The sequence below is a fragment of the Tupaia chinensis genome, unplaced genomic scaffold (assembly GCF_000334495.1).
Source record: "Tupaia chinensis unplaced genomic scaffold, TupChi_1.0 Scaffold148012_1, whole genome shotgun sequence".
Taxonomy (NCBI): domain Eukaryota; kingdom Metazoa; phylum Chordata; class Mammalia; order Scandentia; family Tupaiidae; genus Tupaia; species Tupaia belangeri.
Genome location: NW_006207862.1, coordinates 2301913 through 2317731, shown reverse-complemented (window position 1 = coordinate 2317731; position 15819 = coordinate 2301913). Strand labels below are relative to the sequence as shown.

Here is a 15819-nt window from a genome sequence, read left to right as displayed (position 1 = left end):
GCTAGATAGCCAAGGTGACCATGTCTCCAAAACCTTGTGTTTTGATTCAACCTTTTCAGTTTTAGAACCATACCAAAGGAAGAAACAAGGTGGGTCGGCCAGCAGGTGGCATGGTGGTTACAGCAGTGGGTCCCATGGAGCTAACTCCATGGTTTGAGTTCTGGACCCAGCAGCCTTGAAAACATGCCAGGCGGGTGTGCATACATGCCCAAATTCCCGAGGAGAATAGAGACAGAATTGTGGTATGGCCATCCCTGTCTCCAAGGGGTGATTTCTCATTTTCTCTCTGTCTTGCTCTCTGGTGAGCACATGTACCCCATGGCAAAATAAATAAATAAATAAATAAATAAATAGGGGTGGGGGTGCATGGGCATAGATTTGTGTATCTGGCTATAAGGAAGTTCTTCATCCTAAGGGCAAGCCTGAACATAACCGAAATCAGCCACAGGGGACTGGTTACGTAAATTAGGTTCCAGCCACATAGTGGACTTTTATGCACTTAAAAAATCATTAAAAATCACTTAAAAATCATTTCTACAGAATATTTAATAACGAATACATTTTTGGGTAAAAAACACAAACTGCAAATTACAAAGTATTATAGAAAATATGTCCCCATTGATGTTTTGAAATCCCAAATGATTTTTGAGGTGGGAAGTATTATCCATAGTTTCAAAATATTTCTTCAGAAAATGTTTATACTTTTTTTACAAGAAGAAAAATATTTCAGTCTGCTATCAAGAAGCACTTTGATAGATAAGTCACATCAAAACCTTATTTTTACCTACTTCAGGTGCATGTCTCTGAAAGCTGCTTTTAAACTAATTTTAGACCAAAGTGGGGTATGAGTACTGCTCCCAGATAAAATGAGTTATTTTATTTTAGCGGGTAGAGCAGGGCCAGACTGTAAATCTTTCAGGATATGTAGGCCTTAAGGGTTCAGCTACAATTACTCAACTGTGCTGTTTATAAAACAAAAGAAGTGCCATTGTGTTCCAAAAAACTTTCTTTACAAAACAGGTGGCAGGCCATAGATTGCTGACTGCTGGATTAAATAACAAACTCAAGGGCTAGTCAACCTCAATGTACTTAGAAAGTCAGCAGGACAGAGAGGGAAAAGGAAAACCTCCCCAGCTGCTCCACCCACTCTACAGATTGGACACAAGGAGGCCAGTGCCTGTTCCCAACCTAAGGATGCCTGTTCTGTCTGCACGGAGCTAGCTACCACAATTCCCACGCTGCTAATGAAGTGTGTGTGTATCAGACCAACACCTGCATGCATCAGACTCCAGTGCAAGAGTTACAGGCTCAAGCAGCAGGATTCCTCCCTCTCAGGCTGCAACACAGCAATCTGCAAAGCTGCCTTAGTTACTAGGCAGACTATTTCTATTGGGTTCCAGGTTTAAAGCTTGACTCTAGACATCTGATGTACAGCTCGTATATGCACAGGCAACCAGATCCCCAGGAAGTCAAGTCACCAGGGCCGTCCTAGGGACCAAGTTGCTGCCTCAATCTTTCCAGGCAATGAGCAAGACTGAGATTGCAAGAGAAGAATCTGCTGGTTGTTTAAAGAAGGTTCTTTTTGGCCCAATTCAGTATTCTAATTTTTTTAAAAAAAGTGGGGGGGGGGAGGAAAACTAAGCAGTTGGCGTAATAGCTATGTTGCTGGACTCCCTTGAAGTCGACCATGGTTTGAGTACTGGACTCGGTAGCTTAAACTCACGCTGGGTGCATGTGCGTGCATGCCCAAGATCCCGAGAGGAGAATGGAAGAGAAAGGATTGGGGCCATTCCCATGGGGGGTGATTTCTCACTTTCTGTCTCTCTGTCTCTCTTTCTGGGGAGCACACATGCCCTATAGCAAAAACCTCTCTCTCAAAAAAAAAAAAAAAAAAGGAAAACTAAACTATATAATTTTCAAAGTTCCTAAAATGACAAAATTTGAAATAAAGAAAAATGTTAACAAGGGTTAACTCCCGCCACCTACCATATGCATCACCATTTGGACAGCAATTTGAGAGTACTGGGTAATGTAGCTCTTGCACTGGGGAGAGAAAAACCGACTATTAGTTAAACTCATTCCTGCGACAACATACAAACACCACCAAAACTAACCCGCGATTCCAACTGTGTCAACTAGGACTATCAAGCACATTTCCAAGAATAGAATTTTATAAATGTCTGCTCTGGGCAAGTTTTAATAAGATAAAAATGGCAAATTATTCCTTAACTTATAGGAAATGTGTAAGAAAAAGTTTTGAAAATGTTTACCAAGGGACCTTTAGAGATTCCATCCTATCTCCATTATTATTATTATTATTATTATTATTACCATTTTTTTTTTCATCCAAGCCTGCCCAACAGCTACTACTAGTAGCCATTTAGAGTGAATGTAACTATAGGTATGTTGCCTAGGAACTCGAGATGATTTTCACTTCCATTCGTACATGCTCAGACCAGATTCTAAAGTTTAAATTCAGTATGGCCAAGTTACAATGAATTTTCACTACATAGTTCCATACAAATCTAGGTATTCCCAGTAAACCCTCACAGGACAGCTCTTGTCATAATTGGGATGCTTCTGCAATGAAAAAATAAAAAACAAATCAGGGATAATACAAGAGCCTTCAAAGAGGGTTTAACTGGAAAACCAACGAAAATGGTGATATGCAATGATACTTCACTGAAGCTACAGGATTCTCAGGCTTTTAAGATGAAATGGATGTTAACCTGATTGTCATTCCTCAAGAGAGAAGTCAACAAAGAGGACCCTTAGCTACACCCTGAAAAGCTACCCTAGACCACGTTATAATATTACAGCCAGCTTCCCAACTGCCAGTCTAGCAAGGTTTTCAGTTATCAGATACTAGGCTGACCTTTTGGCTTTATATCAATCTCAGCAGTGTGGTTCATAATGCTGGCATGGAGTCCAAGAAATTAAACCTCCTAAAAGGCTAACAAAATGAGTTTCTGAACCTGGGGGACTAATGGAAGGCTTCCAGGTAAAACCCTTGCAAGCAGCTGCCATGGCTTCCCATGGGTGGTGACCCGGAGCACACTCAGAATTATGAGCCTCATACACCACAGCCAAGCTTTGGAAAACAGTTATAAGTGGTTCATGCTTCTATCACATACAGTGACTTGGAGGAAAAAAAGTCTTCACGAAAGTGGTCTCCTTCCATTATTTCATCCCAAGAGTATTGTTACATAGCCAGATACAATTAACCAAAGTACTGTCCCCATACTCAGTCCACTTGCTGCTCTCTGGGAAAAAGGGAAAGCCATTAAGTCGGAACTTAAAATGATCCCAGAGGAAGTAACAGAGTATTCCTTTTTTTTTTTTGGTGTTGTTTTGTTTTGTTTTTTGTTTCCCCACTCCTGTCTCCAGAGCCCAACTCCCTCGCCTGGAACGTCCTCCAGTGCTTGAGACCAGGCTCACCATGTCAGCCATGCCAGGTCCCAGACGGTCACACTGCTCCTTGGCGTGGTCCACCAATGCATCAATAAAGGTGGAGTTGGTCCTTATGGCATTCTGGATGTCAGTCACCAACTGAATGCAGTCCTGGCAGACATCCCCATCAGCCTACAGAGAAGTGACAGTTAGGACGGCGACTCGGAGGGCTCACGCACCTGGGAAATGTCCTTACACGCTCGCGACCACAGTGCAAGGGGCTGACTTGCTCAGCAGTTCCTAATGTGCGTCACAGGCTCTAAAGTTCCTGATAGGTTTACAGCACAGGCAGTAAGGTGTAACAACACTGGGGCCGCATGAGAGGCCCAGGCTCAGATCCCAGGTTGATCTGGACACACCAGGCATACCCACGATCCTGGCTGGCTGGAGGGCTTAGGTCACAGTGCGGCAAGAGCTTATCAAGAATATTCTTTCTCTCAAGAAATTAATTAAAAGTAAACTTTAAAATTAATTTAATAGCATAATAGAAAAGGGAGGAAATTTTGTATATTTTAAATACCCCATTCTTTATAAACTCTGTGGCACAACCAAGAGAAGGCTGGCTCGTGTGTAACTGCAGAGCTGACCACAGGCCCCTCAGCCCCAGCGCAAGAACAGCACACTCCAATGCCTCTTGCCTATTTCGTCTCCACTGCAAACAAAACTAGGGCCCTCAGCAACCGGGCCGTGGCCTTACCTTGGGCTGGGGCTTACTGCGGGGGCCATCCTGAGGGTAGAGGAGAAGGGGGATGTTGGCCATGAAAGGAGCCACGACCTCGGTCATGTCCAGCTCCGGGATCTTATTGGACTCAAGCTGCTTCTGGTGGTTCAGTTCTGCCAGGTGCTTCTGTAGCGACTTGCAGAGGTTGAGAGCAGAGCACACCTCCCCTGGACTGCTCTGTGGGGAGAGAAACCCGGCTGGAAGCCCTTCCCCCGAGGAAAACACAACAGGCCACCTGGTGCCTCTGTACTAGTCCCTCTCCTGAGATGCCTTGGAAACAAAGGCCCAGGTTCAAACTGCTCAGTCTACATGAGATCATCATCAGCTACAATCCACATGCCTACCTACACAGCAGCTCTCAGCTTCCTAAATGTTCTCATTGCTCACTCTCTCTTTATTTCCCTTCGAAACTGTCAAAAGACACAGACTCGCCGGAGATAAACAGCTAGACAGGGAGAGGGAGAAAGCACTCCTCAGTTGGCATGGTCAGGCCACAATCTCTTCTCCTCCATTTCGCTATCCTGTTGGGATTTTAGGCACACGTGCACACACCCACTGTCTCTTTCAAGCCACTGGGGCTGGGACTTGAACTGTGTGCATGGTTGGCCATGTGGAACCTGGCTCCATTCACCAGTAGGCCAGAACCCATGAGCTCTTTTTTAAAGGAATACAAGCTTCTGACTGGAGGAGACAGTCAGCAATTCTCAGTCACTTCCCCCAGGTGAGCTAATGCAAGCTCATCTATATAAACACATACACACAAACCTCTATATAAATACTTCCTATGGGGCCAGCAGATGGCATAATGGCTATGTCACTGGACTCCCACGTGACTCACCACAGCTCGAGACCTGGATCTGGTGACGCGAAACTCACACTGGGCACAGGTGTGTGCATGCCCAAGATCCCAGGAAGAAAATGGAGGAAAAGGGATTGTCATGGTCATCCTCCCTGGGGGGAGGTTCTCACTTCCTCTCTCTCCTCTTCCTCACTCTCTCTCCCTCCTCAATCTTTCTTTCTCCTCACACCTTAAGACAAAAATCTCTTTAAAAAAATTATTTTTTAAAATGGGGCCAGCAGGTGGCATGGTGGTTAAGGGTGCTGGACTCCCACATGGCCGACCACAGTTCTAGTCCCAAACTTGGCAGCTTGCTTTCTCTTTCTCTTTCTCTCCCCCACCCCTCGTAAAATTAAAAATAAATAAATATTTTTTAAAAAAATGTATCCATTTCGAGATTCTATTTAAAAACAAAAAAAAAGAATACCTTCTAGAAGGACCAGCAGATGGTGTAATGATTACATCGCTGGACACCCATGTAGTCAACTGCCATTTGAGTCCTGGATCCAGCACCTTAAACTCACACTGGGCACGTGTGTGTGTGTGTGTGTGTGTGTGCCCAAAACCCCAAGAGGAAAATGGAGGAGAAGGGATTGTGATGTGGCCATCCACCCTTGGAAGGTGATTTCTCGCTGTCTTTCTGTCTCTCCAGAAAAAGCACACACCCTATAGCAAAAATCTCTCTTAAAAAAAAGAATATCTTATAGATAAATATGTGTTTATGTTTGTGTGTATCTTCTATATTCTGATGGCTCCCCAGCTGCCTGCTTGCTTTCTTGTTTTTTTAAGAGTGAGATTTTTGCTATAGGACACATGTGCTCACCAGAGGGACAGAGAGAGACAGAGAGACAGAAAGTGAGAAAGAATCCCCTTGGGGGATAGCCACGCCACAATCCTTTCTCATCCATTCTTCTCCCGGGATTTTGGGCACGCACGCACACATACCCAGCATGAAGTTTAAGCCACCAGGACCTGGACTCAAACCATCGTCGGTTACGTGGGAGTTGAGCAACATAGCCATTACACCATCTGCTGGTTCGCCGAACTGCTTTCTTATCTGCCCACCTCAGACAACTCCAACTTATCTCTGATTCTACCCCACCCAGCCTGTAGCCACCCATGATCCCACCACCACCTTCCTGGAAACCTGGAAGATGTTCCTGATCCTGTCCTCTCCTGTACATCCCCACAATGAACAAGTGCAGTCCACTTATCCTCCAGACTTTGCATCAGCCCTCTGCACTGTCCCGATCACATCTCACTCATAACATGATACTCTAATGAGTGTCCTGCCAGCTTCCTTCCTGCACTCCCCATCAACAGGACTGAGACTAACCCCTCTGAAAAAGTACCAGTGAGGTCACTCTTCTCCATGAAATGCTCCAAGGGCTTCCCACTACACTTGCAATCCTGGAATACAGTCTACAAAGCCTTCCTTGCCCAAACCTATCTCAAGACACACCTTCCCCACCTAAGTTCTTCTTTAAAATTATTATTGTCGGAAGGTACATACGTTTGTCAGATGAGAGAGAGTGACAATCCACCTCCCAAAGGGGCGTGCTTACACTGCAATCCCTTCTCCTCCATTCCGCCAGGATTTTGCTCACACAGGCACACTTGCCTGGTGTGGTTTTCAAGTTACTGGGCCCAATGTGCAAACCTTGGTTGTCCATGCAGAATCCAGTTCCCTGTGAACAGAACTTAACTACTGGGCTATGGGGCCAGCCCCTCTTCACTTCTTAAACATTAAACACCTGTTTTTTTGTTTTTGTTTTTGTTTTGTTTTGTTTTGCTATAGGGAACATGTGCTCACCAGAGAGACAGAGACATAGAGAGAGGGCAAGAGAAATCATTTTTTTGGAAAGAGAAATCATCCCCCAAGGGGGGTGGCGATGTTGAAATCCCTTCTGCTCCATTCACCTCTCAGGATTTGGGGCACACAAGCATGTGTACCCAGTAAGAATTTCAAGCTCCCCGGTCCAGAACTTGAACTGCAGGGTCAGTCATGTGGAATCCTGCCAACTTCACCTCCACACCACTCCTGGCCCTCAACACCTCTGGTCCTAGACACCTCTTCTTTCTCAGGGCCTTTCCACACTCCTCAAAGCTAGCTACCTGAGCGCTGCTGAAAACCCAGCCTCTAGCACGTGGACTGTGCACAACACATGCTTTAAAGAAAAGATGAGCGTCCGTGTGGTTGAACCCACAGTAAGTGCTTTCCCTGAATTATTCCCTAATTACAAATGCACAGAAATTAATTCACAGAACTGAAATCATCTGCTTGGGACCAGGCAGTGGTGCAATGAGAATGCAACTGGACCCACGTGGGAAAGGTCACGGGTTCATGTCTAGGGCATACCAAGCGGACATGCATGTCTATGATCCGAGCTGGCTGAGACTGGGAGTGGATCACAGCATGAAGACTCTGCAGGGGGTAACTGTCTCTCTCTCATGGAAAAAAAATAAATAACTGAAAAAAAAAAATGTTACCTGCAGGCCATCCTCATGGCCTGGTGGGGAAGGGAGCCAGATCCCACATGGCCATCTATAAGGTTCAAATTCCAGTCCCAGCAACTTCAAAAACATTGGGGACGTGTGCATGCGTGCCTCAAATCCTAGCAGGATGGAGAAATTGAGGAGAATTGATTGCACGTGACCATACCCCATAGGGGTGCTTTCTCCCCTTACTATCTGTCTCTGGCAAGTGCACATATTCTCCAGCAAATGAAAAGTAACTATCTGCTTGCTCTAAGGGTCAGTTAAAGATTAAAGACATGAGTTACTTGAGTGGCACCTGCAAATGTTGATCCAGCTGACATTCCTTCAGCAGGCCTACCGGTACCTCCTTGTGCCAATGCTGCTGTGCCCATTAGAACTGCTGCGGAGAGCTGCTGAAGCTCCTCTGGCCCCTACACGTGACTTAAAGGAAGAGCCTCTTCCCCGTCACTTACCATCTCTCCTTTAATCATGTCCATGATAACGGGAAAATAGGAGTCGATCATCTCTTTGCACGAGGCGGACAAGTTCGGCTTGGGGAGCCAGTCGCAGGTCTTTTCTAGGTTTACGAGGATCTCTTCCTAAAGAAGGACACAAGGCAAAGATCGGACTTGGGATGGGTGTCTCTCTGCGAGAACCTCTGCGGTCTCGCAACTGGACCTAGATGTTGCCAGCGTCAACCTTGGGCATTTGACACCTAGTCTAGGGGTCAAAAACTAGGCTTTCAGCCTATTTTGGTATTCTTAGCCCTAAGCTAAGAATGACTTTTATATTTCAAAAGTGTGTTTAACAAGAGTCCTGGTGACAGAAACCATACATGGTACACAGGACTAATGTATTTCCTAGCTGGCCTTCTGCAGGTGTTTGCCACCCCCTGGGCCTAGGCCTTCCTCGTCAGATCCCCAAGCTCTCATAGAACCAATGCACGTGGCCACCACTCACACGCCAGCCCCACTCACAGCAGAACCAATGCACGTGGCCACCACTCAACACGCCAGCCCCACTCACAGCAGCTTACCTCAGTGGCATTGTCTTTCAGCATGTCGCCAGCTGCGGTGATGACGTCTTTGCATATGTCACAGGGAAGGGATTTCTAAGAGGAACATGAGGAAGATGTTTTTGTAGGTGCTACAGCATGAACACCACCTCCCCCCATCCGTGTGCTCAGTTACTGTGACAGGATTAAGAGAGTAAAAACAGGGACCAGCAGTTAGCGTAATGGCTATGTCGCTGGACTCCCACGTAGTCAACCGTTCAGAACCAATGCCGGGGCCCCCCCCCCCCCCGCCAGCCCCACTCCCAGCAGAACCAATGCACGTGGCCACCACTCACACGCCAGCCCCACTCACAGCAGAACCAATGCACGTGGCCACCACTCAACACGCCAGCCCCACTCACAGCAGCTTACCTCAGTGGCATTGTCTTTCAGCATGTCGCCAGCTGCGGTGATGACGTCTTTGCATATGTCACAGGGAAGGGATTTCTAAGAGGAACATGAGGAAGATGTTTTTGTAGGTGCTACAGCATGAACACCACCTCCCCCCATCCGTGTGCTCAGTTACTGTGACAGGATTAAGAGAGTAAAAACAGGGACCAGCAGTTAGCGTAATGGCTATGTCGCTGGACTCCCACGTAGTCAACCGTGGTTCGCATCCCGGACCCGGTGGCTTAAAACTCACGCTGGGCACGTGTGCGTGCGTGCCCAAGATCCCAAGAGGAGAATGGAGGAGAAGGGATTGCGGCGTGGCCATCCCTCCTGGGGGTGATTTCTCGCTTTCTATCTCTGTCTCTCTCTGTCTGGCTGGCAAGCGCACACGCCCTATAGCGAAAACCTCTCAAAAAAAAAAAAAGAGAGAGTAAGAACAATCTGATTATGGTATGGGGTCATGGGAGTTAGGGTGGGGCCTCCATGACTGACTGTGGAGGGTTTATAAGCAGAGGGAATGAGACAGAAGACAGAGAGACGCATGGATACAGGCCACGCCCTCCTCTGCTCCAAGTTCTGCCTTCGAGCATTTCCTGATGCTGGACTTTCCAACACCAGAACTGTGAGTCACCAAAACCTCTATTAGTCAGTCTACAAAGTCATCTAGTCTCTGGTATTTCTTTAGCAACACAAAAAGCAAGACAGTAAAAAACAATCCATATCCACCAGGGATAGGATCAAGGCCACGTCTGGTTCCCTGGCCTAGAGGAGTAGTTCAGAGACACAAGGAGCAGGGATGAGGGGTGGTACTAGAATACAACCCTTCTCTGTGCCCTCTAGCCCTCAGCACCCTGCATGGTGCATGTGGTACAGGTCAACTTCATGTTAATGCTCACGGCTCACACCCACTCTGTGAAGAAGGTGAGGCTCCAAGAGGTGGAATCAGAGTTAGCAATTACAGGGGGCAGGAGGGTGCGGAGAAACAATTGCCACTGCCACTGTTGTTTCCCACATTCCCACAGGCCTGTTATCTGCACTTGATCGACCTTCTGCCTCCCAGGCAGTGCATGTGCATGATAAGGACCTGAGTGGCCACACAGGTCTTCTGACAAGCCTGGGCATCAACAGCCCACTCCGCCCAGGAGCCGTGGAAATGCTGGGTAGTGTTCGCAGCTCTTGGGAAAGACTGTAAGAATCAAGGTCCCCCCTTCTTGATGTCAACTGACTCTTGGCCCATAGAGCACGAGCTAACAGGCTGATGTGAGATTGAGGGACGACTATGAGTTTAGGTGTGTTTAGAGAAACCAATGCGAACCTTTGGACCTTGGCTAAGGCGGCACGTGGGGCCATCCCAAGAAAAGGTCAGGTATCCACGACCATTCAATCAAGAAATCCTCACTTGGGACACATTGAATTTAGAAATGAGGAATTAGTATTAAAAACAAGATTGAAAGCAAACAAGGAACCGAATCTGAAAGTAATTTTGGCCACAGAGGCAATTTTCCAGTGAATAACTCAGAAACTACTCCTCAAAGAATGGTGTTATTTTCCTGAGCTCTCTCCCACTGAGGGAGCACCAGTGGCCACGGGCAAGTCCAAGTTTTGGATGCCATCAGCCAAGTACAGCTGCACCACATGAAGGTCGGGACATCCCACACAAGCCAAGGGCCACACGAAGGCCAGGGCATCCCACACAAGCCAGGGGCTATGTGAAGGCTGGGGCATCCCACACAAGCCAGGGGCTATGTGAAGGCCGGGACATCCCACACAAGCCAGGGGCTACATGAAGGCTGGGGCATCCCACACAAGCCAGGGGCCACGTGACAGCTGGCATACCCTACATAAACCAAGGGCAAGGCCTGCTGTGTTCTGCCCACGCAGTGGGCAAAGCTCAGTCTCCAGAGAGTGTTCCAAGATGTGCAGAACGCACACGATCTGTGGTCTGAGACTAGCTCCCACAGTCCCGTGTTAACATGCTACATTTAACACTGTCTAGATGAAAAGTCAGTGGTTATCTTTCCTGGCATGATTATAACTAGAAATAAAATTTTAATAGCTACTAAGCCCTAGGGTCCTGATCAGTGGGGCTCGCTTGTTTAAGAAGGGTGAGGCAAGAATAATGTATCATAATATGTAATATATGACATGTACATGTGCCCACAAACAGTGCTGGGCACTGAGGGCAGCCAGCAGCTCACCACTGTGGGCTTGCTCCAGACGGTCTGCAGACAGTGCTTCACGGCCCCACAGTCAGCCGCCGTCTTCACATTCTGGCACCACACCGCCGAGCCTCGGGTGCATTCTTTCAGGCCTAGGACAGGGCCGCCAATGGCTAAAAGGGAAACCAACACGTGAGAAGGTGGTCCACTCTGTCACATCAGGGCCGCTTCACGTACTTGGCCAAGGCTAACGGCTAGCCCTGGCCTGTTAGGTGAACATTCTGGACACTCGCTGACCCCTCACCCAGTCACAGGAAATGGGTCACGCGGCAGTGCAGCTGCCCTTGCCAAGAAGCTGGTCTGTCCTACGTTACGGGCTGGAGCAGACTGACTTACCTGCTCCACTTTCCTCCTCTCTGACCAGGTGTACACAGTATCAGGGAGCACCAGACCTTAAATCTCAGCAACCTTAGAAGTTTCCATAACTAATGGGAGCTATCACAGAAGCAGTAAAGACTCGCAGAGAAGATTTTAACTTCTGGAGAATGAGTAACAGCTACAAACTCAAAAGTCTTCTTAAAACCTGTAGCAAATGGTACGTGAACTTCTGCAAACAGGTGTGTACTCGAAACCAAGCGCAGGGTGTTTCACCTACTGTGGCAGTGGGAAAGGATTTGGGCAGAGACGCACAGGTGGGATAGGGAGAAAAGATGAAGGGTCAGCATCGCCTGGGACCAAAGCCAAGCAGGTTGATACAAGCCGCCATATTCTGAAAGTGAAATTAGCCAAGGGAAAAAAGAAACCTGTCACAGAACAGTGAGGAGTTTATAGGGAAAGGTTTATTCATCTGGGTTAATACTAGTGCAACTAAACTAGTAAGTACTTCTCAAAATAAATCAATATATTTGAAGAACTAAAACAAATGGAAGACCCTCTCGAAAAGATAATCTCCTTCTAGAAAAACATTAAAGAGACGCAACAATTTAATGTATAATACTAAGGGGCCACTCGCACAGCCTTGTGGTTAAGGGAGCTGGATCCCACATGGCTAACCACAACATAAATCCCAGCCCCATCAACTTGACGAACACACCAGGCACGTATACTTGAGCACTGAACATCCCAACAGGGTGCCAAAATGGAGGCACTTTGGTATGGCCACCCCACAGGAGGGTGCTTTCTCTGTTTGTCCTGGAATGTACACACCCTCTGGCAATTAAAGAAAAAAAAAAAATAGATGTAACCTGAATGGCCAAAAATAGAGGGGGGAAATGGTATTTTGTCAAAATATTATGTATGTTAGAAAGCTGTTATGTATATTTAAAAAGATGTATATCAAGTAGAAAAATCAAGAAGAATATGTAATTATACAGAAGTTATTTATAAAGATCAGAAAAGAATAAAAAGGGCCAGTCAGTGTTGTGGTGCTAAAGGCGGCTGGATCCCACATGGCCAACTGCACAGTTCCAGTGCTGGACTTAGCAGCTTGAAAAACAAGCCGGGCACATGCACATGTGTGCCCAAAATCCAAGAGGAGAAATGGGGCGGGACTGTGGCATGAATGTCCCCATGAAGGGTCCTTCTTATGCTCCTGTCTCCAGCAAGCACAGGCACTTGCTAGCACACTTAAAGAAAAAAGGATGACACCAAAGCAGATGGCTGTGAGTTATTACCTAAGTTTTAACTCCCAGTGCTACTGTGTATGTAAGATTTATTTTTTAAAATATTTTATATGGTCCAGCAGGTGGCATGGTTGTTAAGGTGCTTGACTCCCACATAGCCAACATTGGTTCAAATCCCAAATCTGGTGACTTGCTTTCTTCTCTCTCTTTCTCTCTGGTGAGCTCACGTGCTCTATAACAAATTTTAAAAACAATAAATAAAAATCAAATAAATAATTTTTTTTCTTTTTAAAAACTGCCTTGAAAATGCCTATTTCTTTTCTTTCTTTCTCTCTTTTGACCAGAGGGCATGTGTGCTTGCCAAATAGAGACAGGAAGAGAAAACACTCCCCCTAGGGAATGGTCATATGGCAATTTCCTTTCCAAACCTCTCCCTCCTTTTGGGCACAGGCCCAATGTGTCTTTCAAGGTGCCAGCTCCTGGACTACAACCAAACAGTCAGCTATGAGAGATCAAGCTGCCTTAACCACCAGGCTTGTTTTTTAAAACAGGTCTATAGTATACTTAATTTATTTTTTTAAAGGTTTTTGCCATAGGGTATGTGTGCTCACAAGAGACAGACAGAAGGAGGCAGACTGAAGAAGAGTGAGAAATCTCCCCCGTCCCCTGCCCCAGGGGGATGGCCACACCACAATCCCTTCTCCTCCTCGGATCTTAGGCATGCCTGCACATGCACTCGGCATGAGTTTCAAACCACTGGGTTGCGAGTGGAAGTCCAGCAACTTAATCACCACACCACCAGTATACTTAACTTTAAAACCAATAAAAAGGGGGGACCCTCAGGTTCACATTCCCTCTCTAACCCACGTATCCAGGTAGGCAACAACAGGTTTCGTCACGCTACACAGTGGGGACGTTGTACAGGGGCCAACTCCAGCAGATGGCACGGGGGACTGAACCGCCTTCGGCTGCGTACAGGAAACATCCCACCCACGTCTGAGAAAACCCCACAGCCACCTAAGAAACACGAGCTCTCAGGAGCTGTGCTGTCCATGTTGCTTCACCTTGTAGGCCAGGGGAAGAGCACGGCAATTCTAGTGTCACACACGCAGTACGCACACAGGTGTGGAGGTAGGTAGGTTCTTCCTCCAGGAGAGGGAGGGAGTGATGCTGTCACTGCCACTGCAACAAGCTACTGAGAATGTGTCCCCAGAAAGCTAAGCGAGGTCACTGCAACCCTCAGACACCAGATGCTGCCTGGGTTACAGCCTTCTCTGCCCCTCGGAAGCAGGATCACGGCCAGTTCATGGCTGTACTGGCACACGCCAACGCTGTTGGTTCAGACTCTGGCTTCTGTGGAAAAACACGTGCCAGGTTCAAAACAGCAGTAAGCCCCCAAGAGGCTGACCAGCATGGTCAGCCCAAGCCAGACCGGCACCAGCCTCAGTTACAGATCCAGAAAAGGAGGTGGAAGGGAGGCAGAAATTGAGTCAGGAAGGACAAGGGCTCTGGGGAAAGGAGACAGGGAAACAGAGAATCACCTCCTGGGGAATGCCTCTGGTGGGGCCCCAGAGGCAGCACAAATGGGAGCCCCAAGACGCAGCAGCTTCCACTGTGGTGGGGGGCCTTCCAAAACAAAGAAAAATAACAGAAAAATAACGGGGAATACTTAAAATTTAAATACGCATGTACAACCTGTAGTGGCCTTATAGCCCTGTCCCCATGGCAACTTAGCAACTTTGTAACTTTATGTACCCCTGTGTATCTAGCCTAGTACAAACCTTCATAATTCTGTATGAATCTTATCACATAAATTACCTCACATGAGTTACCCAATCGAAAGTACGTAAAGTGTGTATAACCATATAAGGGGAACAAAAAGACTAACATGAAAAAAAAAGAAAGGGCACCCAAAAATTTGGGGCTTAGGACCAGCAGGTGGTGTAATGGTTCGTCACCGGACTCCCATGTAGTCCAATGTAGTACGAGTCCCAGATCCAGTGGCTTAAAATTCATGCTGTACATGTGTGCATATATCCCCAAAATGCCAAGAGAAGAGAGGAGAAGGGATTGCAGCATGGCCATTCCCCTGGGGGGGTGATTTCTTGCTTTCTCTCTCTCCGGTGAGTGCATCTTTGTGCCCTATAGCAAAAATCTCTAAAAAAAAAAAAAAAAAGAAAGAAAAAAAGAAAAAAGAAAAGAAAAGACAAGAAAAGAAAGAGGAAAACTCAGGGCTCAACATTTGAATGCAAATCCACTGAGCAGATACTAGCACTAATAAATCACCGTTTTCCTGCAAAAGCCTTGTCCTCTCGCTCTCACTGAATATTCCAATTCCACCATGCCACCATGCCCTCCAAGGCACAGGGCTCCGGGACTCCTGAAAAGCACCCGAGATACTCTGCCTGCATCAGTAAAGCACAGCACTCTGCCAGGCCAGCCTGCCCCAAATGGCTTCGATGCCCCACCTGGAGACCTCCCGCAGTATGCTGGCACCCGCGTGCCGGTGATCTGGGCCACCTGAAGCTGGGGGCGGGGGGTGGTGTCGTGGCATCAAGACCCTTTTAGGGATGCTGTCTTTGTCTCTGTCTCACCATAGAAGTAACAAGCAAACCAAAGATACCTGGCCTCGTTCTACCTCCAAATTAGCAAAGAGCCCAAGGAAGGAACAGGAAGCTGCCAAAAGGAGCCTCCGGACAAAGGCACACACAGGAAAGCTGGAGAGAGTGGACCCGACATCAGCAAACCAGAGGCAAGACAGGAGGCGCCAAGACGCACGGTTCAAGTTCCAGACCCAGCAGCTTGAATAATGGGTGGGTACATGTATGTGTGTGCCCAAAACCCCAAGAAGAAAACAGAGGAGAAGGGGCTACAGCGTAGCCATCTCCTGGGAGATGCTGCTGTCGGTCATTTACTCCCACCGGGAACTTGAAACAGTTAAGCATTTTCAATGACTTCATTATTCGTTTCGGACAAATAAGATATTCTGGACTGTAAATAACCTCGAGAAGCCCCTTTATCTGAGACTGGCCCAGCTAACGCAAACCCACTGTCACAATCCAATCCCAAAGGAGACTGCTGATCGACGGCCTGCTGCACCTCAGACC

At 47.2% G+C, this 15819-nt stretch overlaps 1 protein-coding gene across 4 annotated transcripts in view; it reads right to left on the bottom strand.

The window, feature by feature from the left end:
* The window catches only part of PSAP (prosaposin), a 44082-nt gene that overhangs the window by 7966 nt on the left and 20297 nt on the right, over positions 1-15819 (bottom strand). For 3 of the 4 annotated variants that reach the window (XM_006170097.3, XM_027768922.1, XM_006170098.3), the window contains exons 2-7: positions 11130-11263; positions 8914-8988; positions 7961-8086; positions 4148-4348; positions 3439-3582; positions 1987-2043 (exon numbers count right to left, since the gene is read on the bottom strand). In XM_006170097.3, the coding sequence (XP_006170159.1) occupies positions 1987-2043; positions 3439-3582; positions 4148-4348; positions 7961-8086; positions 8914-8988; positions 11130-11263 (737 nt within the window). Of the gene's footprint in view, positions 1-1986; positions 2044-3438; positions 3583-4147; positions 4349-7960; positions 8087-8523; positions 8599-8913; positions 8989-11129; positions 11264-15819 lie in introns of all 4 variants that reach the window. The other variant, XM_006170099.3, reaches the window with a different exon arrangement.